Source organism: Stenella coeruleoalba (assembly GCF_951394435.1).
Source record: "Stenella coeruleoalba genome assembly, chromosome: 19".
Classification (NCBI taxonomy): domain Eukaryota; kingdom Metazoa; phylum Chordata; class Mammalia; order Artiodactyla; family Delphinidae; genus Stenella; species Stenella coeruleoalba.
Window position 1 is genome coordinate 48,234,554 of NC_137165.1, and position 24,977 is coordinate 48,259,530.

The following is a 24,977-nucleotide window of genomic DNA, read 5'->3' on the forward strand; positions in this document are numbered from 1 at the left end:
TTATTCCTGCCTTACCCCTAGGTTCTTCATGACATTTTTTTTTCTTAAATTCCATATATATGTGTTAGCATACGGTATTTTTCTTTTTCTTTCTGACTTACTTCACTCTGTATGACAGACTCTAGGTCTATCCACCTCATTACAAATAGCTCAATTTCGTTTCTTTTTATGGCTGAGTAATATTCCATTGTAGATATGTGCCACATCTTCTTTATCCATTCATCCGATGATGGGCACTTAGGTTGTTTCCATCTCCAGGCTATTGTAAATAGAGCTGCAATGAACATTTTGGTACATGACTCTTTTTGAATTTTGGTTTTCTCAGGGTATATGCCCAGTAGTGGGATTGCTGGGTCATATGGTAGTTCTATTTGTAGTTTTTTAAGGAACCTCCATACTGTTCTCCATAGTGGCTGAACCAATTCACATTCCCACCAGCAGTGCAAGAGTGTTCCCTTTTCTCCCCACCCTCTCCAGCATTTATTGTTTCTAGATTTTTTGATGATGGCCATTCTGACTGGTGTGAGATGATATCTCATTGTAGTTTTGATTTGCATTTCTCTAATGATTAATGATGTTGAGCATTCTTTCATGTGTTTGTTGGCAGTCTGTATATCTTCTTTGGAGAAATGTCTATTTAGGTCTTCTGCCCATTTTTGGATTGGGTTGTTTGTTTTTTTGTTATTGAGCTGCATGAGCTGCTTGTAAATTTTGGAGATTAATCCTTTGTCGGTTGCTTCATTTGCAAATATTTTCTCCCATTCTGAGGGTTGTCTTTTGGTCTTGTTTATGGTTTCCTTTGCTGTGCAAAAGCTTTGAAGTTTCATTAGGTCCCATTTGTTTATTTTTGTTTTTATTTCCATTACTCTAGGAGGTGGGTCAGAAAGGATCTTGCTGTGATTTATGTCATAGAGTGTTCTGCCTATGTTTTCCTCTAAGAGTTTGATAGTTTCTGGCCTTACATTTAGGTCTTTAATCCATTTTGAGCTTATTTTTGTGTATGGTGTTAGGGAGTGATCTAATCTCATACTTTTACATGTACCTGTCCAGTTTTCCCAGCACCACTTATTGAAGAGGCTGTCCTTTCTCCACTGTACATTCCTGCCACCTTTATCAAAGATAAGGTGTCCATATGTTCGTGGGTTTATCTCTGGGCTTTCTATCCTGTTCCATTGATCTATCTTTCTGTTTTTGTGCCAGTACCATACTGTCTTGATTACTGTAGCTTTGTAGTATAGTCTGAAGTCAGGGAGCCTGATTCCTCCAGTTCCTTTTTTCGTTCTCAAGATTGCTTTGGCTATTCGGGGTCTTTTGTGTTTCCATACAAATTGCGAAATTTTTTGTTCTGGTTCTGTGAAAAATGCCAGTGGTAGTTTGATAGGGATTGCATTGAATCTATAGATTGCTTTGGGTAGTAGAGTCATTTTCACAATGTTGATTCTTCCAATCCAAGAACATGGTATATCTCTCCATCTATTTGTGTCATCTTTAATTTCTTTCATCAGTGTCTTATAATTTTCTGCATACAGGTCTTTTGTCTCCTTAGGTAGGTTTATTCCTAGATATTTTATTCTTTCTGTTGCAGTGGTAAATGAGAGTGTTTTCTTGATTTCACTTTCAGATTTTTAATCATTAGTATGTAGGAATGCCAGAGATTTCTGTGCATTAATTTTGTATCCTGCCACTTTACCAAATTCATTGATTAGCTCTAGTAGTTTTCTGGTAGCATCTTTAGGATTCTCTATGTATAGGATCATGTCATCTGCAAACAGTGACAGCTTTACTTCTTCTTTTCCGATTTGGATTCCTTTTATTTCTTTTTCTTCTCTGATTGCTGTGGCTAAAACTTCCAAAACTATGTTGAATAAGAGTGGTGAGAGTGGGCAACCTTGTCTTGTTCCTGATCTTAGTGGAAATGCTTTCAGTTTTTCACCATTGAGGATGATGTTTGCTGTGGGCTTGTCATATATGGCCTTTATTATGTTGAGGAAAGTTCCCTCTATGCCTACTTTCTGCAGGGTTTTTGTCATAAATGGGTGTTGAATTTTGTCAAAAGCTTTCTCTGCATCTATTGAGATGATCATATGGTTTTTCTCCTTCAATTTGTTAATATGGTGTATCACATTGATTGATTTGCGTATATTGAAGAATTCTTGCATCCCTGGAATAAACCCCACTTGATCATGGTGTATGATCCTTTTAATGTGCTGTTGGATTCTGTTTGCTAGTATTTTGTTGAGGATTTTTGCATCTATGTTCATCAGTGATATTGGCCTGTAGTTTTCTTTCTTTGTGACATCCTTGTCTGGTTTTGGTATCAAGGTGATGGTGGCCTCATAGAAGGAATTTGGGAGTGTTCCGCCCTCTGCTATTATTTTGGAAGAGTTTGAGAAGGATAGGTGTTAGCTCTTCTCTAAATATTTGATAGAATTCGCCTGTGAAGCCATCTGGTCCTGGGCTTTTGTTTGTTGGAAGATTTTTAATCACAGTTTCAATTTCAGTGCTTGTGATTGGTCTGTTCATATTTTCTATTTCTTCCTGATTCAGTCTTGGCAGGTTGTGCATTTCTAAGAATTTGTCCATTTCTTCCAGGTTGTCCATTTTATTGGCATAGAGTTGCTTGTAGTAATCTCTCATGATCTTTTTTATTTCTGCAGTGTCAGTTGTTACCTCTCCTTTTTCATTTCTAATTCTATTGATTTGAGTCTTCTCCCTTTTTTTCTTGATGAGTCTGGCTAGTGGTTTATCTATTTTGTTTATCTTCTCAAAGAACCAGCTTTTAGTTTTATTGATCTTTACTATTGTTCCTTCATTTCTTTTTCATTTATTTCTGATCTGATTTTTATGATTTCTTTCCTTCTGCTAGCTTTGGGTTTTTTTTTTGTTCTTCTTTCTCTAATTGCTTGAGGTGCAAGGTTAGGTTATTTATTCGAGATGTTTCCTGCTTCTTAAGGTGGGCTTGTATTGCTATAAACTTCCCCCTTAGAACTGCTTTTGCTGCATCCCATAGGTTTTGGGTCGTTGTGTCTCCATTGTCATTTGTTTCTAGGTATTTTTTTATTTCCTCTTTGATTTCTTCAGTGATCACTTCATTATTAAGTAGTGTATTGTTTAGCCTCCATGTGTTTGTATTTTTTACAGATCTTTTCCTGTAATTGATATCTAGTCTCATGGCGTTGTGGTCAGAAAAGATACTTGATACAATTTCAATTTTCTTAAATTTAGCAAGGCTTGATTTGTGACCCAAGATATGATCTATCCTGGAGAATGTTCCATGAGCACTTGAGAAAAATGTGTATTCTGTTGTTTTTGGATGGAGTGTCCTATAAATATCAATTAAGTCCATCTTGTTTAATGTATCATTTAAAGCTTGTGTTTCCTTATTTATTTTCATTTTGGATGATCTGTCCATGGGTGAAAGTGGGGTGTTTAAGTCCCCTACTATGAATGTGTTACTGTCGATTTCCCCTTTTATGGCTGTTAGTATTTGCCTTATGTATTGAGGTGCTCCTATGTTGGGTGCCTAAATATTTACAATTGTTATATCTTCTTCTTGGATCGATCCCTTGATCATTATATAGTGTCCTTCTTTGTCTCTTTTAATAGTCCTTATTTTAAAGTCTATTTTGTCTGATATGAGAATTGCTACTCCAGCTTTCTTTTGGTTTCCATTTGCATGGAATATCTTTTTCCATCCCCTTACTTTCAGTCTGTATGTGTCTCTAGGTCTGAAGTGGGTCTCTTGTAGACAGCATATATAAGGGTCTTGTTTTTGTATCCATTCAGCTAATCTGTGTCTTTTGGTGGGAGCATTTAGTCCATTTACATTTAAGGTAATTATCGATATGTATGTTCCTATTCCCATTTTCTAAATTGTTTTGGGTTCATTATTATAGGTCTTTTCCTTCTCTTGTGTTTCTTGCCTAGAGAAGATCCTTTAGCATTTGTTGTAAAGCTGGTTTGGTGGTGCTGAACTCTCTCAGCTTTTGCTTGTCTGCAAAGGTTTTAATTTCTCCATCAAATCTGAATGAGATCCTTGCTGGGTAGAGTAGTTTTGGCTGCAGGTTTTTTCCTTCATCACTTTCAGTATGTCCTGCCACTCCCTTCTGGCTTGTAGGGTTTCTGCTGAGAGATCAGCTGTTAACCTTATGGGGATTCCCTTATGTGTTATTTGTTGTTTTTTCCTTGCTGCTTTTAATATGCTTTCTTTGTATTTAATTTTTGACAGTTTGATTAATATGTGTCTTGGCATATTTCTCCTTGTATTTATCCTGTATGGGACTCTCTGTGCTTCCTGGACTTGATTAACTATTTCCTTTCCCATATTAGGGAAGTTTTCAACTATAATCTCTTCAAATATTTTCTCAGTCCCTTTCTTTTTCTCTTCTTCTTCTGGAACCCCTATAATTCGAATGTTGGTGCGTTTAATGTTGTCCCAGATGTCTCTGAGACTGTCCTCAGTTCTTTTCATTCTTTTTTCTTTATTCTGCTCTGCAGTAGTTATTTCCACTATTTTATCTTCCAGGTCACTTATCCGTTCTTCTGCCTCAGTTATTCTGCTGTTGATCCCATCTAGAGTACTTTTCATTTCATTTATTGTGTTGTTCATCGTTGCTTGTTTCATCTTTATTTCTTCTAGGTCCTTGTTAACTGTTTCTTGCATTTTGTCCATTCTATTTCCAAGATTTCGGATCATCCTTACTATCATTATTCTGAATTCTTTTTCAGGTAGACTGCCTATTTCCTCTTCATTTGTTAGGTCTGGTGCATTTTTATCTTGCTCCTTTATCTGCTGTGTGTTTTTCTGTCTTCTCATTTTGCTTATCTTACTGTGTTTGGAGTCTCCTTTTTGCAGACTGCAGGTTCATAGTTCCCGCTGTTTTTGATGTCTGTCTCCAGTGGCTAAGGTTGGTTCAGTGGGTTGTGTAGGCTTCCTGGTGGAGGGGACTAGTGCCTGTGTTGTGGTGGATGAGGCTGGATCTTGTCTCTCTAGTGGGCAGGTTCACGTCTGGTGGTGTGTTTTGGGGTGTCTGTGGCCTTATTATGATTTTAGGCAGCCTCTCTGCTAATGGGTGGGGTTGTGTTCCTGTTTTGCTAGTTGTTTGGCATAGGTTGTCCAGCACTGTGGCTTGCTGGTCGTTGAGTGAAGCTGGGTGCTGGTGTTAAGATGGAGGTCTCTGGGAGATTTTCGCCGTTTGATATTATGTGGAGCTGGGAGGTCTCTTGTTGACCAGTGTCCTGAAGTTGGCTCTCCTACCTCAGAGACAGAGCCCTGACTCCTGGCTGGAGCACCAAGAGCCTTTCATCGACATGGCTCAGAATAAAAGGGAGAAAAAGTAGAGGGAATTAGTAGAAGTATGAGGAAAGAAAGAAGGAATGGAGGGAAGGAAGGAAGGAAGGAAGGAAGAAAGAAAGAAAGAAAGAAAGAAAGAAAGAAGCAAAGAAGGAAAGAAGGCAAGAAGGAAAGAAAGGGAGGGAGGGAGGGAGGAAGGAAGGGAAAGAAGGAAAAAAGACAGAAAGAAAGAAGATACAGTAAAAATAAAATAAAGTATAATAAAGTTATTGAATTAAAAAATTCTTATTTAGAAAAAAAAAGGGACGGATAGAACCTTAGGACAAATGTTGGAAGCAAAGCTATACAGACAAAATCTTACACAGAAGCATACACATACACCCTCACTAAAAGAGGTAAAGGGGGAAAAATCATAAATCTTGCTGTCAGAGACCACCTCCTCAATTTGGGATGATTCGTTGTCTAAAGGAGGGAAGGAAGGAAGGAAAGAAAGAAAGAATGAAGGTAAAGTATAATAATGTTATTAAAATTAAAATTATTAAGAAAAAATTTTAAAAAAAAACCATGGACGGATAGAACCCTAGGACAAATGGTTGAAGCAGACTATACAGACAAGATTTCACACAGAAGCATACACATTCACAAAAAGAGGAAAAGGGGAAAAAATCATAGATCTTGCTCCTAAAGTCCACTTCCTTAATTTGGGATGATTGGTTGTCTGTTCAGGTATTCCACAGATGCAGGGTATATCAAGTTGATTGTGGAGCTTTAATCCGCTGCTTCTGAGGCTGCTGGGAGAGATTTCCCTTTCTCTTCTTTGTTCTCACAGCTCACAGGGGCTCAGCTTTGGATTTGGCCCTGCCTCTGCGTGTAGGTCGCTAGAGGGCGTCTGTTTTTTGCTCAGACAGGACGGGGTTAAAGGAGCCGCTGATCCGGGGGCTCTGGCGCACTCAGGCCGGCGGGGAGGGAGGGGCACGGAGTGCGGGGCGGGCCTGCGGCAAAGGCCGGCGTGACTTTGCACCAGCCTGAGGCCCGCCGTGCGTTCTCCCGGGGAAGTTGTCCCTGGATCCCGGGAACCTGGCAGTGGCGGGCTGCACAGGCTCCTCGGAAGAGGGGTGTGGAGAGTGACCTGTGCTCGCACACAGGCTTCCTGGTGGCGGCAGCAGCGGCCTTAGCGTCTCCCGCCCGTCTCTGGGGTCCGCGCTTTTAGCCGCGGCTCGCGCCCGTCTCTGGGGTTCGCGCTTTTAGCCGCGGCTCGCGCCCGTCTCTGGAGTTCCTTTAAGCAGCGTTCTTAAACCCCTCTCCTCACGCACCAGGAAACAAAGAGGGAAGAAAAAGTCTCTTGCCTCTTCGGCAGGTGCAGACTTTTCCCCGGACTCCCTCCCGGCTAGCTGTGGTGCACTAACCCCTTCAGGCTATGTTCAAGCCGCCAACCCCAGTCCTCTTCCTGCGCTCCGTCTGCCAACCCCAGTCCTCTCCCTGCGCTCCGTCAGAAACCGAAACCCGAGCCTCAGAGCCTCAGCTCGCAGCCCCGCCCGCCCCGGTGGGTGAGCAGACAAGCCTCTCGGGCTGGTGAGTGCCGGTAGGCACCGATCCTCTGTGCGAGAATCTCCCCGCTTTGCCCTCCGCACCCGTTGCTGTGCTCTCCTCCGCGGCTTCGAAGCTCCCCTCCGCCTCCCGCAGTCTCCGCCCGCGAAGGGGCTTCCTAGTGTGTGGAAACTTTCCCTCCTTCACAGCTCCCTCCCACTGGTGCAGGTGCCGTCCCTATTCTTTTGTCTCTGTTTTTTCTTTTTTTTTCTTTTGCCCTACCCAGGTACTTGGGGAGTTTCTTGCCTTTTGGGAGGTCTGAGGTCTTCTGCCAGCCTTCAGTAGGTGTTCTGTAGGAGTTGTTCCACGTGTAGATGTATTTCTGGTGTATCTGTGGGGAGGAAGGTGATCTCCGCGTCTTACTCTTCCGCCATCTTCCTGATATGAGTTCACAATGTGCTCTTGAAAGATGACTCTGAAAATGCAGAAAATTAGAAAAAGGAAAAACTATGCAAATGACCCGTGAACCCATCACCACACATCTGCTGTGAACTTTTGTGTGGGGTCCTTCTGTCTTCTTTTTACTGTGGACCACTTTTAGCCAAGCTGCAAACACAATTTTGAAACTTGATTTTTAACTTAACATTTTGTTATAAATCTTTTCATGTCGTTGTGGTCTTTGTGAAAACACTTCAGTCACCACACAGTAGTCCATCGAGTCACTGATTGATTGAACCGCCCGACGCTGCAAGTGAAGTGGTTCGCGTGTTTCTGCATCGCTAACGAGACTGCGCCGATTTCCTACTCGGCTGGCTTCCATCGCGTTGCCCTGACGGCCTTGCGGTGTGTCAGGGACCCCAGGCGGCGATTCCCTGGGCAGCGGTGGCTTTGTTCAGGGACGGAGGCGGGCAGGCTGGTGCCCAGTGTGGCAGCTCAGGAGTGAGAGCTGAGTGGGCTGCTTCCAGGGATGGCGCTCAGGCCCGAGCCAGGAGGCAGCGGACCTCGCGCCTGGGCGGCCACAGACAAAGAGCATCAGTTCATCACAGACCCCAGAGGCCAGGTGCACAGGGCCCAGTCAGGGGATACGCTCGGGCCAAGAAGCTGGCCAAGAGGGGCCAGGGGTCCCATCTCCCCCCGAGGATGACGGCCACCAGGCTCCATCAGGACATCGAGACCTCAGAGGCCAGCTGTGCCGCCTTCCTCTCGGGGTGGACGAGCTGGGGGACAGCCGTGGCTTTACTGGAAGCAGTGGGCCCGGCTGTGGTGCTGGCATTGGCTCAGTGAAACCGAGCTCGGGCTGGGGAACCGGCAGAGGAGGACAGGCTGGGGCCGGAGAGCAGCAGCCTCTGGGCTGTCAGGAAACCAGCCTCTGCCCGGAGCAGGGGTCCTGGCAGTGTCCCCAGCCATTGCTGGGCTCTGCTCACCAGACACACCCTGGGTGACCTCCTGTCCAGAACCCCTGCTCACTTGGTTTTCACCTTGAATTTAAAAAAGTGAGGGGAGCCAACTTGGTGTCCCCACCAGGACTGAGATCCCCCAGACTGACCAGCAGGGTGGCTGTGACCCCAACGGCCAGCCCTGGTCTGCGCTTCTCCAGGAGGGGGCGGGAGGCCTGCGTTCTCACAGGACGGGAACACCCAGCGGGACGCTGCAGACCCTCGGAGCAGCAAGCTCGTCAACAGGGAGGGGGCAGGTCAGCGGGCCAGCAGCGCGGGCCAGGGGTCAAGTTTGAGGCTGTGAGTGAGGGTGACACTGGGGCTTGGGTCCACCCCTCGGGCACCTTCTTGTCCTGAAGACGCCTCTTGTGGTCACGCTTGCCCAGTGCCGGCCACAAGGTGGGGGAGCTGGACGTGTTGTTTTCCCGCTGAGGCCTCACGGGTCATGCCAGGCTCAAGCATGGCATGGGGTGCCGGACGGATCCGCGTCTCCCGTCGCCAGAATGAGGCTCTGTCGTGAGTGGAGACACGTTTCTTTCATCCCGCAGGGTGTCCCCGAGGACTTGCTGTTCTTCCACGAACACCTGAGGAAGGGCGGCGGGCTCGTCCGCGTGGACCAGAGCCTGCTTCTCTACCGCTACCACCCCGGCGCGGCCACACACTCCATCCTCGAGTACGCAAGTCCAGGGGGCCAGACCAGGCGGGGTCAGTGGGGCAGACACAGGTGACCCAGTCAGGTCGCAAGGCAGGAAACCTGGGAGCGTGGCCGGCACGGGGCCTGCGGCCTCCCGGGAGGGACGTTGTCCTAGGTCCACGGACCAGCATTTCCCCAGGATCAAGGCCAAATGTCTGTTCTCACTTTTTTGAAGTGAGGTAGGATTCACGTGTAGTTGTTCTCTTGGGGTTTTGTTCTCACTTGCTTTGAGTTGACGGGATTCTCAGCGTGAGCCCAGCCCCCCGCTAACGTGATTACAGGCGGGCTGGGGGCACCCTCTTCCTTCTCCGCCCACCAAGGGGAGGGCTACTGGGACCGAGGTTGGGCCGCTTCCTCTGTGGGGCATCACAAGGACACTAGCCCCCTCCCTCTCATGGCCCCCACGTCCCCCAGGCCCCAAGGCTAGAGGCCTACTACCAGGGACAGGGCAGGGATGGTGCCGAAAGTACAGGCAGGGTGAAGGCAAGGGAGGGGTGTGCTTTTCTTTCTTTAGTTTGAACTGTGTGTGTGCGCGCGCATGTGTGTCTGTGTGTGCACGTTTGTGCATGTGTGTGGGTGTTGCATTTCAAACAACTACCAGTATGTATCCCCCTTGGTGCTACCGTAATGCTGCTCTCTTGGGGACAGGGAGGAATGGGGCCCTGAAACAGGTCTGCGATCAGGGGATCTTTTGATTGTAAAGAGCATGATGCAGGGACATGCATGTGTGTTTCTGGAAGTAGAAGAGACTCTGTTCTTCCCCTGGAGGGTGTGAGACTCGTTGGAAGGCGTGGCTTCTCAGTTTCTGTCCTGGGAGGTCTCCTGTCCACTGTCACAGTGGGTGTGATGCTGATTTGGGCATGTGTCGTCGGGGGGGGGGGTCCCAGATTGCAGCATCCATATAATTTATTTATTTATTTATTTTTGGCTGCTTTGCGTCTTCGTTGCTGGGCGCAGGCTTTCTCTAGTTGCGGTGAGCAGGGGCTACTCTTCGTTGCGGTGTGCGGGCTTCTCATTGCGGTGGCTTCTCTTGTTGCAGAGCAGGGGCTCTAGGCGTGCGGGCTTCAGTAGTTGTGGCACGCGGGCTCAGTAGTTGTGGCTCGCAGGCTGTACAGCGCAGGCTCAGCAGTTGTGGCACATGGACTTAGTTGCTCCGTAGCATGTGGGATCTTCCCGGACCAGGACTCGAACCCATGTTCCCTGCATTGGCAGGCGGATTCCTCACCACTGCACCACCAGGGAAGCCCCCAGCATCCATATTGACTTGGGAGATCCTTGAACTTTTGCACATGTGCTATTCAACACTAAAACTTAGCTTCTTTGTTTTCCAGCTTTAAGCAAAAGAGCTTGATTTCTTTTCTGTTAAGTCTGAATTTTCATACAGTAGATTTAGTGGAGCATCATTGGGAGTTTGTTGTCATGAACTTGACTCAATGCAAGTGTGATTTGCACACATGGGGTAAAGGTCATTTTCTAGGGGGACATAACAATCCTAAATGTGTATATCCCTAATCCCAGAGTTTCAAAATACATGAGGCAAAAACTGAGACTGGAGTTGCAGATTTTAATACTCCTATCTCAGTAATTGATAGAAGTTGGGGGGTGGGGAAGTCTGTGAGGATCAGAAGGTTTGAACAACACTATTAACTGACATGACAGTAGACAGTTAAGGAACTCTATAGTCAACTGCAGAATACGCATTCTTTTAAAGTACAAGATAGACGTTACTTTGGACCAAGAAAAAAATCTGAATAAATTTCAAATGATTGAAAGCATACGGGTTATGTTTTATAAATTAGAAATCATTTTTTTCTTTTTTTTCTTTTTTTTGGCTGCATTAGGCCTGTGGCTGTGTGCGGGCTTTCTCTAGTTTTGTGGCAAGCGGGAGCTACTCTTCGTTGCGGTGCACAGGCTTCTCGTTGCAGTGGCTTCTCTTGTTGTGGAGCACGGGCTCTAGGTGCATGGGCTTTGGTAGTTGTGGCTCGCAGGCTCTAGAGTGCAGGCTCAGTAGTTGTGGCACATGGGCTTAGTTGCTTCATGGCATGGGGGATCTTCCCAGACCAGGGCTTAAACCTGTGTCCCCTGCCTTGGCAGGCAGATTCTTAATCACTGCACCACCAGGGAAGCCCTAAGACATCTTGAATATACAAAATATTTGGAAATTAAGCAACCAAGGGAAAAAATCACAAAGGATATTAGGGAAAAAATTTAATTTGATGACAAAACAGTATGTCAAAATTTGTGGAATTTAGCTAAAGCAGAGTTTATAATAAGTTTTTATAGCTTTAAAAGTTTATATTATAAAAGAAGAAACTAAGCAATTATCTAAGTCTCCACCTTTAAAGGTTTCAAAAGTAATAGCAAAGTAAACTCAAAGTAAATAGAAGGAAAGGAATGAAGAAGGTAAAATTGAAAATGGACAGTCAGTAGAAAAAACATCAGCAAAACCAAGAATTAGCTTGAAATAAAATCAGTACAATTGACAAGCCTCTATCAAGATTGATTTTTAAAAGAAAACACAGGTTACCAATATACTGGGAATTAAAGAGGGGACATCATTACAGATCCAGTAGGTATTTAAAGTATAAATAATAGAGAATTCCTTGGCGATATAGTGGTTGGGACTCCGTGCTTCCACTGCAGGGGGTTTAGATTCAATCCCTGGCTGGGGAACTAATATATCTTGCATGCCCTGCGCATGGCCAAAAAAAAAAAAAAAGGTATAAATAATAATTAAGAATTAATTAGTAATTTAAAAGCTTTTCATAAAGAAAAGCCAAGCCAGATGGCTTTACTGATATATTCTATCAAAAATGTAAGGAAGAAATAATACCAATCTAACATAAATTCTTTCAGGAAATAGAAGAGGAGAAAGGTCTGTTGGGTGTTGGGAGGGAGGAGCTTCACACTCCGTGAGACTAGCATGACTGAAGTAAAAAATGCTACAAGAATATTACAAGAAAATAAAATTACAGACAAATATCCCTTATGAAAATAGTTGCAAAAATCATTCACAAAATATTACCAAGTCAAATTCAGAAATATATATGAAAGGATAATACATCATGAATACAAGTCTGGTTTAACATTCAGAAATCAATTAGTATGATTTAATACAGTAACAGAATAAAAGATAAAAATCACACAATCAATGCAATAGATGCAGAAAAAGCATTGGGCAAAATTCAATACCCATTCATGATTTTTTAAAAAACTCAGCAAACTAGAAATAGAGGGAAACTTTCTCAGTCTGATAGCATTTACTCAAACCTATAACTAACCTCATACTTAATCATTAAAGACTGAAAGCTTTCCCTTCTAAGATCAGGAGGAAGCGATCTGATCACTCCTCTCACTACTTCTATTCCACATTGTAATGGAGGTCAGTGCAATGAGACAGGAAAAATAAAAAATATAAGTATTAGAAAGTGGAAGTGGGCTTCCCTGGTGGCGCAGTGGTTGAGAATCTGCCTGCTAATGCAGGGGACACGGGTTCGAGCCCTGGTCTGGGAAGATCCCACATGCTGCGGAGCAACTGGGCCCGTGAGCCACAACTACTGAGCCTGCGCGTCTGGAGCCTGTGCTACGCAACAAGAGAGGCCACGACAGTGAGAGGCTGGCGCACCGTGATGAAGAGTGGCCCCCGCTTGCCACAACTAGAGAAAGCCCTCGCACAGAAACAAAGAGCCAACACAGCCAAAAATAAATAAAATGAATTAAAAGAAGGCTCAACATTAAAAAAAAAAAGTGGAAGTAAAACTAGCATCATTTGTAGGTGGCATGATTGTGTTTCATAGGAAATCAAAACCAGTAACTTAGCAAATTTTCCAGAATACAAGTTTATAGAATTGCAATGAACAACTGAAAAAATGCAGTTTAAAAAATGTACAATGGCGTCAATAATAAAATACTTTTGAGTAAGTTTAGTAAGGTATGTCTATATCCGCTAAAACCTACTCCAAAAAAGGCTGAGGGAAATTAAAGAAAACCTATAAGATCGATGGAGAGAGACACCACATTCATGGATTGGAAGACTCCGTATTGTTAACATCAGTTCTCTCCAGATCTGTAAATTCAAAGCAATCCCAGTAAAAGTCCCAGGTGGCTTCTTTGTAGAAATTGATAATCTGATTTTAAAATTCGCATGAAAATCAAAGGGCCCAGAGTGTCCTAAACAATCTTGAAAAGAACAAAATTTGAGGACTTATTGTGTCTGATTTTAAGACTCACTCTGAAGCTATAGCAATCAAGAAAATGTATTAATAGAATAAAGATAGACATATACATCAATGAAACAGAGCAGAGTCCAGAAATAGACTCACAATTGATTTTTAACAGTCTCCAAAGGCATTCAATGGAAAAAAGAAAATTATTTTTAACAAATGGAGCAAATGGATATCCATATGGAAAAAAAAAATCTCATGCCCTATAGAAAAATTAATTCTAGATGGCTTAGATATAAATATAGAAGCAGGTAAAATATAAAGCTTCTAGAAGAAAACATCAGGGAATATCTTCACAACTTGGGGATAGGAAAAAATTTATTAGAGAGGACACCAGAATCTTTAACCCTTTTTTTTTTTTTTTTTGACTGTATAGGGTCTTAGTTGCAGCACATAGGCTCTTCGTTGCGGCGTGCGGGCTTCTCTCTAGTTGAGGTGCACAAACTCAGCAGTTGAGGCCCGGGGGCTTAGTTGCCCCGGCATGTGGAATCTTAGTTCCCCGACCAGGGGTTGAACCCGCGTCCCCTGCATTGGAAGGCAGATTCTTAACCACTGGACCACCAGGGAAGTCCCTCTTTAGTGCTATAAAATTGATAAATTGGACTTCATCAAAATTAAAAACTTTTGCTCATAAAAAGACACCATTAGGGGCTTCCCTGGTGGCGCAGTGGTTGAGAGTCTGCCTGCCAATGCAGGGGACACGGGTTTGAGCCCTGGTCTGGGAAGATCCCACATGCCACGGAGCAACTAGGCCCATGAGCCACAACTACTGAGCCTGCGCGTCTGGAGCTTGTGCTCCGCAACAAGAGAGGCCGCGACAGTGAGAGGCCCTCGCACTGCGATGAAGAGTGGCCCCCACTTGCCGCAACTAGAGAAAGCCCACGCACAGAAACGAAGACCCAACACAGCCAATAATTAATTAATTAATTAATTTTTAAAAAAGACACCATTAGGAAAATGAATAGACAAACCACAGACTGGGAGAAAATATTCATAATCTGTATATCTCACAGAGGGTTAGTATGGGGGAGATATTAAGAACCCCTATCACCCAAAAATAAAATCTAATAAAAGTAGGCAAAATAGTTGAACGGACATGACACTTCACAAAGAAGTAATATATAAGGTCAATTAAAAAGGTTTCATCATTATCAGAGAATGCAAATTAAACTCTGCACACCCACAAGAAGGGTTAAAATTAACGTCTGCAATTCCCAATCATGCTGAGGACACGTATACATTGTTCTCAGGAGTGTAAGCACAGTACATCCTCTTTGGAAAACTGTTGGGCCTTATTTTCTTAATTTAATTGATACCTGCCCTATGCCCCAGCAATTCCATGTCTAGGTGTTTCTCCAAGAGAAATTAATAGATTGCTCAACATTTCTCTATTAGTAGCCAAGAATGGGAACAACCCAGATGCCCATCAGCAGGTGGTGGATAAACACTGCTGTAACGGAACACTCCTCAGCACTAGAAGAAAACAAACGACTGATACCTGCAAGAACGGGGATTAATGTCAAAAAAATATATGGTTAGTAAAAGAAATCAGATACAAAAGCATGCATACTGTGGCTTCCACTTGTACAGAGTTCTCCAACAGGCAGAACTAGTCCACAGTGATAGAAACGAGACTGTGGTATTCTCAGGGGAAAGGAGATACAAGAGAGCTTTCTGGGGTGGTAGAAGTGTCCCACCTCTTGACAGGTGTGTTGGTTACACGGATATGCATGTTTGTCATAACCGTCTGACTTGTATGCACACTTAAGATCCTTGCTCTTACTCTACGTGAATTTCATTAAAATTTTAAAAATTTCTGGCAAGTGTTTCTTCAAGGAAGTAACCACTTTCCCACAATCCATAAACGGAGTTGGAAACTGGGTGAATAAAGTACAAAGATGGTTTTCTGGGCACGAATCTTCTGTAGAGCTCAGAAATGCCGGGACACCTGGGATCCTCTGCAGAGCTGAGAAGTGCCCAGACACCTGGGATCCTGTGCAGGGCTGAGAAGCGCCTGGACACCTGGGATCCTCTGCAGAGCTGAGAAATGCCCGGACACCTGGGATCCTCTGCAGAGCTGAGAAATGCCCAGACATCTGGGATCCTCTGCAGAGCTGAGAAATGCCCGGACACCTGGGATCCTCTGCAGAGCTCAGAAGTGCCTGGACACCTGGGATCCTCTGCAGAGCTGAGAAATGCCCGGACACCTGGGATCCTCTGCAGAGCTGAGAAGCGCCTGGACACCTGGGATCCTCTGCAGGGCTGAGAAATGCCTGGACACCTGGGGTCCTCTGCAGAGCTGAGAAGCGCCTGGACACCTGGGATCCTCTGCAGAGCTGAGAAGTGCCGGGACACCTGGGATCCTCTGCAGGGCTGAGAAGTGCCGGGACACCTGGGATCCTCTGCAGGGCTGAGAAGTGCCCGGACACCTGGGATCCTCTGCAGGGCTGAGAAGTGCCCGGACACCTGGGATCCTCTGCAGAGCTGAGAAGTGCCCAGACACCTGGGATCCTCTGCAGAGCTGAGAAGTGCCTGGACACCTGGGATCCTCTGCAGAGCTGAGAAGCGCCTGGACAACTAGGATCTCTTCCATTGTTCCTGAAGGTTCACGTACATGTGTCCTCACCTCGAGCTCCTGTGAAGCAAGGCAACGTGAAGGCATGTCTGTGATGACCTTGGTGGTGCCCTGCTCCCCACCCATGGTGTGGCGGGTGCTCATGTATCTGGGGGGCCAGGCAGCCAGCCAGACGGCTTGTGCTACACACACCCTCATTCTGTTTTCATGCGATAATTCTTTTATGTTGAGACTTTTTTTCCCCTCTTTTTGCAGCGTGAGGCTTTGCCACCCACAACCTAAAAGAGGTGATCTCATGTTAGTTTCTGTGTTGGATTAAAGTCTTTGAGCAGCAAAACCTCACAGAGCAAGGAGCGCTAATTACACCCTCAGGCTTGTCAATAATTGAATTCCTTCAGACTCTCTCTTAAAGAGCCCTCTGTTTGAGAGGCTCCCTGAATCATGGCCTTTACCTTTTACATTGAGAATGATCAGCATTTATATCATTTAACAATTTTCACTATGAAATACTTCCGACAGCCAGAGGCATAAGGAATCATCTTTAAAACAAAAAGTTACCCATTTCCCCAAACCTCCTGCATCTCCCAGGTTCCATTTCGTGGTGTCCTGAGTGGGATGTTTATTTGCCATAAGATCCATTTCTTTATACTTTGACCACACGTGATGTCCTCTAAACGGTGTGCTTTCCCTCTTTAAAAATGTGGTGTCGGTGGCAACGTTCTGCCTCATTCTTCCCGAAGTCGCTGTGCTGCTCACCCTCAGGGCTGAGCTCCGTGTGGTGACGTTGCTCCTCTGTCTTCGTCACCGCGTGGACCTTCCTGCCGTCCTGCCTCTGAGGGTCCACACACGCCACTGCTCCCCGCCCCCGCCTCCGGCCTGCTGCCTCCTGGTGCAGTGTGCATCCCTGACACTGCCCTGCTTTCCAGAAGGTTCTGGAAATGCCGACCTGTGGGTCTGAGAAAACCTGTGAGCAGCTCCCACACACCCAGCCCTCGGCGGAGCCTCCTCGCAGGGGTAAGAGTGGCAGGAAGGACACACCTGGGCTGTTCTCCCGAATAAATAACTGAGCAGCACGGTGGAGAAAGGGACCTGCAGGACAGCGGCGGCAGGAAGGGTCTCACTGTCCACAACACGGAGGTATTGGTGGCAGTTTCTGAGTTGTGTCCTCAGACCAGAGACCAGACTCCGGAGGCACAGGGAGGGCACAAGGCAGGGGCTGTACCCTCAGGACCCTCAGTCCCTCCAGATCCACTCCGCAGGTGGTGGGAGGTGGGGGTCAGCTCTGTCCCTCCCACAGGCGCCGTCTCCAGGTGAGGCACCCTGCGCTGCTCAGACCTGGCCCGTCACCCCTGCGTCTGGTGGTCACGCTGGTGCGGGCCCCACACTGTCCTGGTCCCTGAGCATTAAGTGGAGTCCTCGTTGGGCCATTTCATTTCCTTATAAGTGTCCCCAAAACCTTTGGGCATTTTTTTGGGCAGTTTCATTGAACTGTTCATGAAATTGAAGAGAGTTGACTGGTTAAGGAGAGAAGCAATTAAGTCATAGAAGCGGCCAGACCTTTTGCCAACAAAAGTAATTTAAAAAGTAGGAGCCGGAGAGGAAACCGTGGAGCAGAGGGCGAGACCTGCCCAGATGTCTGTGGTCCCTTGTCTCCTGCTGCCCTGTGGTGGTAGGCGCACCCCCTGGGGTCCCAGGCAGGGCCTGGAGCGTGGCGCAGGTCCCGCTGCTGGTGGGGACCCGGGGCCCGCCCCCTCTCTTCCCCACTGTCAGCGTCGCGTGGGTTTGTCAGAGCTCATTTGCAGGAAGCTCAGTTGTTTTGTTCTCAGAATTGTCCTTCGTTCCTTGGATGCTGCCAAAGCTGCGTGTTGAGTGCTGCACCTGATGGTGTCTTGTTTGGGCTGGAGTGTGTCTAGCTTGTGCTGAGTGGCCCGGACTGGGGAGTTATTCACCTTATTCACCTTCGCAAGCCCCAGTACCCGCCGACCACTGAAATTATGGCTGCTCAGCACAACCCTAACTGAGACATTTCAAGTGGGAGGTGGGTAGACCGACCACAGGAGGAGCCCAGCATCCAGAGCCCACCCCTGGGCAGGCGGACACTGGTGCCCAGTTGCATTAGAGTGGGCATCACTGTGTTGTGTCCATGGACCCCACACTCTCACCTGGAGGAGCTGCTCCCCTGAGATACCTTGTGGGACCCTCAAAGCTGGTTGCCACAGAGAAGGCAGCAGGGCAGTGGCTGCTGAACTACGGGTTCAACACTTGCCACACAGAGCCCCGGGCCAGACACCAGGAAGGAACTGAACCCACACTGTAGAACGTGGGGGAGCTGCAGCAGGTCTGCGCCTGGCCTAGAACAGTAGGTCTTGGGGCTCCATGAGAGGGTCCACGGAGGGCACTTCCAGGTGTAAACTGTGATTTTATACAAGGGTGTGCCGCCTTTCCTTACATCAGAGGTTTCTCTGGAAAGGAAGACCAGGGTCAAGTTTGGTCCACTGTGTACCTGCAGAAGCTCCCCCTTAACCTTCCCGATTCTTAAGTGATGCTTTCACCCCTGCGCCTTGGGTCCTGTCCCTGTGTCCAACCACTTTAACCTGGAGACAGCTGACATGCTGTTGTCTCCGGGCACTGGGACTCGGGCAGCTGCAGACCCCAAGGGCCGGCCTGGACCTCAGGTCTGCATGTGGCAAGGGGCCAAGGGAGGGGGTCCCACCTGGGGAAGGTGACCCCGCCATCTGCACAGCTTCCACAGGACACTGTGGCCCCTTCCATGTGGCCACTCGAGGTGGGGAGTCACGTCCAGGTCATGTTTACCATGGTCGTAGGTGCCGGACGTCAGCGTGGCTGGGTTTTCCTTGGGCTCCCCAAGCTCTGTGCCTGGTGTCCCGCACGCTTCTTGAGTGTGTGGACGTGAGCTCAGCACGTCCGAGGATCCATGTGTACCGGTTGTGAGGGTGGGTGAGGGGTGCGACCTTCTGGTCCTGGCCTCCTTGGTTCAGTCACTCAGCCAACAGCTGCAGCGCTGCCCCAGGGGCCCCAAACCAGGGGGACTTGTGGGCAGGCTCAGGGGTGGGGGGAGGAAGGCCTGGGGCGCTTGGAGGCCCTGCCCTCCTGGGTCACGACCCCCAAACCCCCATCCCCCACAGGACCACCATCTGGACCCACCGCGTCCGCTTCCTGGAAGAGTGGGCCCTGCCCCACTGGGCAACCTTCACCATCTGGAATGCGGGCCGGCAGGGCCGCCGGCTCTACCGCAGCCTGACGGCAGGGTCACGGTGCAAGGTGGGGCCCACCCCTTGTCCCACCCCTCCCCCATCCAGCAGCACTGCCCCCACTGCCCCTGAGGCTGGCGTCCTGGGTCCTCCCTAGGTGGTCGCCTTCTGCGATGTGGACGAGAACAAGATCAAGAAGGGCTTCTACTGCTATGAGGACTCTCAGGTACGCCCCCTCCCCACCGAGCCCCATGGTCACGCACAGCAGCCACCCACACTGCACTCTGGGGTGCCGTCCTGGGCCTTTGGAGTAGACACTGCCCAGAACCTTCCTCCTTGGGAAAGGCCATCTGGGCCCAGACAGCTGCCAGGCCTGGCAGATGCAGCCCTCAGGCTCCTGGGGTCTCCAGGACCCCAGAGGGCACCCGTGCCTGCCCCCACCTGCCCCTGTCCCTGCTGGAAGGTGCTCCTTGCAGGCTTGGGTCTGTCTGCTGCCCACCTCAGGTTAGTCCTGTGGCAGCCATAGGTGGCTGGGTGGAGGTGCTGGAGACCAGGTCCAGCCCTGGGTCTGGCTGTGGCCCGGGCGCCTGTCTGAGGGCATCGAGCTGTGAGCAGGGCAGAGGTGGGGGACTGGGGAGCAAGGTGGAGCAACCTGTGGCTCTTCTCTCCTCTCAGGAAAGGCCCAAGCCCCGGGTCCCGGTCCTGCACTTCCGAGCCGCACAGCCACCCTTTGTCATCTGCGTGAAGCTGGTGAGTGTCAGGCTGGGGCATGTGTGGCTGGGACAGCCCCAGGGTCAGGAGGTGGTATGTTGTGTCCACCAGGAAGCTGTGGGCTAGGATGGGAGGTGATGACTGCCGCTCTGGGGGGCCAGGAGAGTGATCCGCATGGGGGCAGGGACAGGAGACAACAGGGCCACCTCCAGCCAGGCCTGGGGTGTTGGGGGAGGTGGCGGCGATGGTGCCCCATGAGGCAGGTTGCATTTCCCATGAGAGCTGCAGGGGACAAGGCCGCCCAGAAGCACCTGCGCCAGCCCTGCATCCCCCCAATCCCTGCCAGGTGACTGCCGTCCCAGCGGTTTTCTCCATCAACCCCTTGCCTTTTCTATTTGCGGCCACGCAGGACAGGTGCTCGTTTCTTGGCTCTGGGCCCAACGCTGGGGTCCTGCAGAGAGGCCCGTGTGCTTGAACTCCCTCCTCCCCTGAGTGGGTCCCGTTTCCTGGTGTGCAAGTTCCCACCACGAAGCCTGCTGGTGGGCTCTGGTGATGGGGACGTTCTCCTGATTTTGGAGCCCTCGCCCGCGCCCTGCTGGCCTGTCCATCTCTTCTCCTTGGTTTCCGGGAGCTCTGCATTGAGTGGTGCTGGCCCTTGGTCGACTAGTGTTTAGATGTTTTCTCCCAGTTGTGGCTTGTCTTTTCACAGGTTCTTCCCAGAAAAACTTAATTTTATTTATTTATGCATGCACGCATGCATGCAGCGCTGGGTCGTGGTTGCGGCATGTGGGATCTTTTAGGTGCGGCATGCGAACTCTTAGGTGCAGCATGCCTGTGGGATCTAGTTCCCCGACTAGGCCCCCTGCATTGGGAGAGTGGAGTCTTACCCGCTGGACCACCAGGGAAGTCCCGTGAAAAGCTTATTTTTAACACAGTACATTTATCAATTTTTCTCTTGTGATGAACACTTTTAGTGTCCTCCTGTTTTGGAAATTCCTCCCCGTGGTCAGAAAGATTATCACAAATGCAAGTATAAAGTGTCCTTAATCCACCAGGACTACAGGGCCCAGGTTGGCTCATGTGGAGCAGGGCTGCCCCAAAGGGTCAAGAGGGGACAGTAGTGGATGGGTGAGCAGGTCCCTGTGCTGTGCCACTGGGGACGTGGGATGACGCATAGTTGGGGACACAGGCCACTGCTTCCAGCAGTTTCCAGCCTCTGAGGTTGAAACCTTGGTAAACAGGGTGCCAGGCCAGAGGCCTTCCTGAAGGCAGTGGCTTTAGCGGAAGGGAAGCAGGTGCATGTTCATTTGCCAGCGTTCGCCAACAGCAGTGGGGAACCAAGCAGAACATGCCTCTCACCCCACATCACGTGCAGACTCTCACCAGCCTTGGGCTCAGGGAGCCTGCGGCCCCTACGCATGTTCATAGCAAGGGTGGCTCCACGTGTACGTGGAGGGTGCCAGAGAAGGGGGGAGCCCTCTGTTGGTGGCTGTTTTTAAGATCCCAGACCCCCTTCTGCACTGACTGGTGTTACTCACAGCTTCTAACTGCGGTTTGCCGTGTGGCCCAGGCGCCTCCACAGGGGCCTCACCAGGCCAGTGCATCCTGATGGGGAACGTCACCTCCCTGAGGCTGTGCTCCCATGGGGCCCGAGCTCAGACATGGGGGACAGCGGGCGTTGTAGAGTGTTGGTCAGGTGGGGTCCCATGCAGGACTGGAGAACAGGCTGGATGTCCTGATTCTGCCCCTCGCTTGAGTTGCCACTTTGGAGAAGTCACCCAACTGTCGGGAAAACGGGCGTGAGAACAGGCTGACCCCAGGAGCCTGGTGCCAGGAGTGGCCTCAGGGTCCCAGCTGGTCCCTGCATGGCCAGGCCCAGCCCTGAGCTCCAGCCCCACAGAAACTGTGAGGCAGTAGAGGTGTGGTTTCCTCTGCTCAGTTGGTGGAGACTTTGCACGGTCATAGGTGAGCTGAACACTTGGACCAGAACAGAATCTCATGGGCACAACAGGCTTTGTCAGTTTGAATGAGGCCGTGTGAAAATTCAGGTCAGATTTCCATGTGGACGTGTTTTCAGTTCTCTCGGATGCAGAGCTGGGGTGGAATCACTGGTCTTAGGATGACTTATGCCCCCCCACCCCCCGCTGCCCAAAGGTTCCAGTTTCTCGTATCCTTGCCCACCTCGTGACATGTTTGTTCGTCAAGGCCATCCTGGTGGATGAGCGGCTCTCACGGCGGTTTCCGTTTGCGTCTCCCTGACAACAGAGGACATGGAGCATCTGTTAGCCACGTGTCTGCCTCCTGTGGAGAAGTGTCTGTTCAGGTCCTTCACCCATTTTCTAATCGGGCTGTCTTTTTGTTGAGTCCTCAGAGTTCTCTATATTTCTAGACTCAAGTCCCCAACTGGATGCATTGGCAAATATTTTCTCCCATCCTGTGGGCTGTCTTTTCATTCTCTTGACGGTGTCCTTTGATGCACAAAAAGTGCTTAACTTTGACAAAGTCCATTTTATCTATTTGTAATTTGATTTCTGTTTTGGGTGTCAAGGCTAAGAAACCACCACCCAATCTAGAGTCATGAAGATTTACCCCTGTACTTTTTTCTTAAGGGTTTTATGGTTTCAGCTCCTTCATGTAGGTCTTGGACCCATTTTGAGTTGCTGTTTGTGTGTGGGGTCAGGTAGGGGCCAGCTTTGTGCTTTTGCAGGTGGCTGTACACTGAGTGTCCCAGGGCCAGGCAGCCGGGTGGCTCCAGTCCCAACGTGTCACCTTGAGGTTTTCTTCTGTTTGACTGCTTGCCAGCTTGAACCTGCATTATTTAACCGTCACTACATAACAAACTACAAACTTAGCCTCAAACAGCACATGTTTACTTCCTCACGTTTCTGTGGGTCATAAGTCCAGGCACCACAGGTGGCTTTCAGCTTCAGGTGAGCGTGGTGGTGTCTGCCGGTGATGATGTCTCATCAAGAGGCTCGCCTGGGGCAGACCTGCTTCCAAGCTCTTGTGGTCCTTGGCAGGAGTCAGATCTCCAGGGTGTTGGCCGAGGGCCTCAGTGCTTTGCCGGCTGTTTGCTCTGCAGGCCCGCCAACCATGGCAGCTTATTCTATGAAAGCCAGCAAGGGGCAGGGTCAGTAGCAAGACATACGTCACACTAACGTGTGACCTAATCACAGAAGTGACATGCCAGGGAAGGGGGTTCCACGGGATGTGGGTGCAATGAGGCAGGCTCGTGGCCATCTGGGGCCTGCCTGCCACAGGGATAGACCCACCTGGCTTTGGGTTTCCTGGTTTGAAAGCAGTTTCCTGAGAGGCCAAGACAAACAGTGTTCAAGTTGCCAGGGGAATTGGATGAATGATTATGGGGCTGCAAGGAGCCGTTGTAAAATGAAAGTTTTAATTCTACACAAATGATACCTAGCTTTTCAGAGATAGGCTCTCTTAAGGGTCTACTTCTCAGGGACCCGAAGTTGCCACGAAGGGAACACCCCCACCCATGCAAACCCTTCCCAGAGAGCAGACTTTGGGTGGGAAGGAACCCATCCCTGTCACCCACTTTGTTTCCTTAGAGGGCCTAGGGGTAGAAACACAAAGGTGTATGTGATTTTTCTTTTTAACAAACAGCAGCATGTCATACATACTTCTTTATTTCGCTTTTTTCACATAATAGTATATCTTGGAGTTAATTCCATATAAATCCGCTGGTGCCACCCAACTCTGTTATCTTTTTATGAAGGAAACTTTCCAGCACGTTTCAGCCAAAGCAAAGAAGCCAGCCCCAAGCCCCAACTCCCCCAACCTGGGAGTGAGGCAAATTCTAGCCTCATTTCTTCATTATTGTTTCCTGAAAAGATTAAAAGCTAAAAAATCTACCATAATACCACTATGTCACCCCAAATTTCCAGATATCCCATCAGTGTTGAAATCTCTCTAACTGCCTTGTAGACATGTTCTGTCTTTTCATACTTGCCTGTTGGAATGCAGACCCAGTGTGACCTTCGTCTCCCTCACTTTCTTACAATCTGTTTGTTGACGAAACCGGCTTGTGGTTTAACGTGTTTCCCGAGGCTCAGGTCCAGGGTCCGTTCTGCTCGCAGGAACACCTTCATCGCTGGCTGCAGGAGCTTCTGAGGGATTCATGTACCTCACTTAAAAAACATCTGCATCCCACGCGATTATATGGGTGTTACATACATTTATTATCCAGTTACTTATCGATGTACCTTTAGGCCAGTTTTACTGTTCACCGTTAGGAATAATGCTGCCGTGGATATCTTTATATGTGCATAATTTTGCTCAAGTGGCTACACATATGGGATAAATGTCTGAAAGGTGCTGGTCAAAGAATGTGCCCGCCATCGGTCGTGAGACCAGCCATTCTGTCCCTGGAGGCTGAGCCAGTTCACACACCCTGCCCCCACCATGACCCTTCTCCAGCGCTGTGACCAAACCTTCCACCTTTGCAAACCACAGGTGAAAAGCAATAAGTTTATGGTTCCAGTTGGCAACGTCATATTGTGAGTAAGGAGGGCATCTCTTCATGTATTTGTATTCATCTTTATTTCCCTTTTGGTACCTTACCCTTTTCATTGGCCCATTTCTCTATTGGTCTCAGTAGTTTTCTTTATACAGTAACAGAAACAAACCACTGTCTGTGATGTTGCAGATTTTTGTGTCATTTAACTGAATTTATATCTTTTGCCGTTTAGAAGTTTGTTATTTGGATATAATCAAATTAATTTTTCCTTTTATGGCTTTTGGGGGTTTTATTCATTCTAAGACAATCATTTCTCACTGTGATATTTAAAAAAACATTATCCAAGTCTGGTCCTCAGACTCCTGTTTTTTCCTTATATTTTTGGTACAACTGGAATTTATTTTGTTATAAAGATTATCATAGGGATCCAGACTTTCTTCTTTCTGTTTGGGTCCTCAGTGGTCCTAACATCATTTGGTGAGAAACCCTCATCTTTTCCAGTCAGGAAATGGCGTCTGTGTGTGTTGGGTATGCATGTGGATTTGGAGCTGTTTCTGGAGTCTTGGCCTTTTTCTACGCATCTGTCATGCACCATTACTGACTATAGCTTTATGATGTTCACCACTGAGTAAGGATAGTCTTCCTTCATTATTCTTTTTAGAACTTTTCTCACGTTTTTCTTGTTTGAATAAACTTTATTGTGAATTCTTAACACCTTCGGAAAATGGCCTAAATGTGGCCCACCAGCTGCTTCTGTAAATAAAGTTTTACTAGAACACAGAGGACGTATGGCCACAAAGCCGTAAATGCTAACCATCTGCCCTTTAAG

At 48.0% G+C, this 24,977-nt stretch overlaps 1 protein-coding gene across 2 annotated transcripts in view; it reads left to right on the top strand.

The window, feature by feature from the left end:
- The window catches only part of B3GNTL1 (UDP-GlcNAc:betaGal beta-1,3-N-acetylglucosaminyltransferase like 1), a 118,843-nt gene that overhangs the window by 87,717 nt on the left and 6,149 nt on the right, over positions 1–24,977 (top strand). For both annotated transcript variants that reach the window (XM_079904180.1, XM_079904181.1), the window contains 4 exons: positions 8,805–8,929; positions 18,895–19,030; positions 19,118–19,186; positions 19,636–19,710. In XM_079904180.1, coding sequence (XP_079760306.1) covers positions 8,805–8,929; positions 18,895–19,030; positions 19,118–19,186; positions 19,636–19,710 — 405 coding nt within the window. The remainder of the gene's footprint in view (positions 1–8,804; positions 8,930–18,894; positions 19,031–19,117; positions 19,187–19,635; positions 19,711–24,977) is intronic.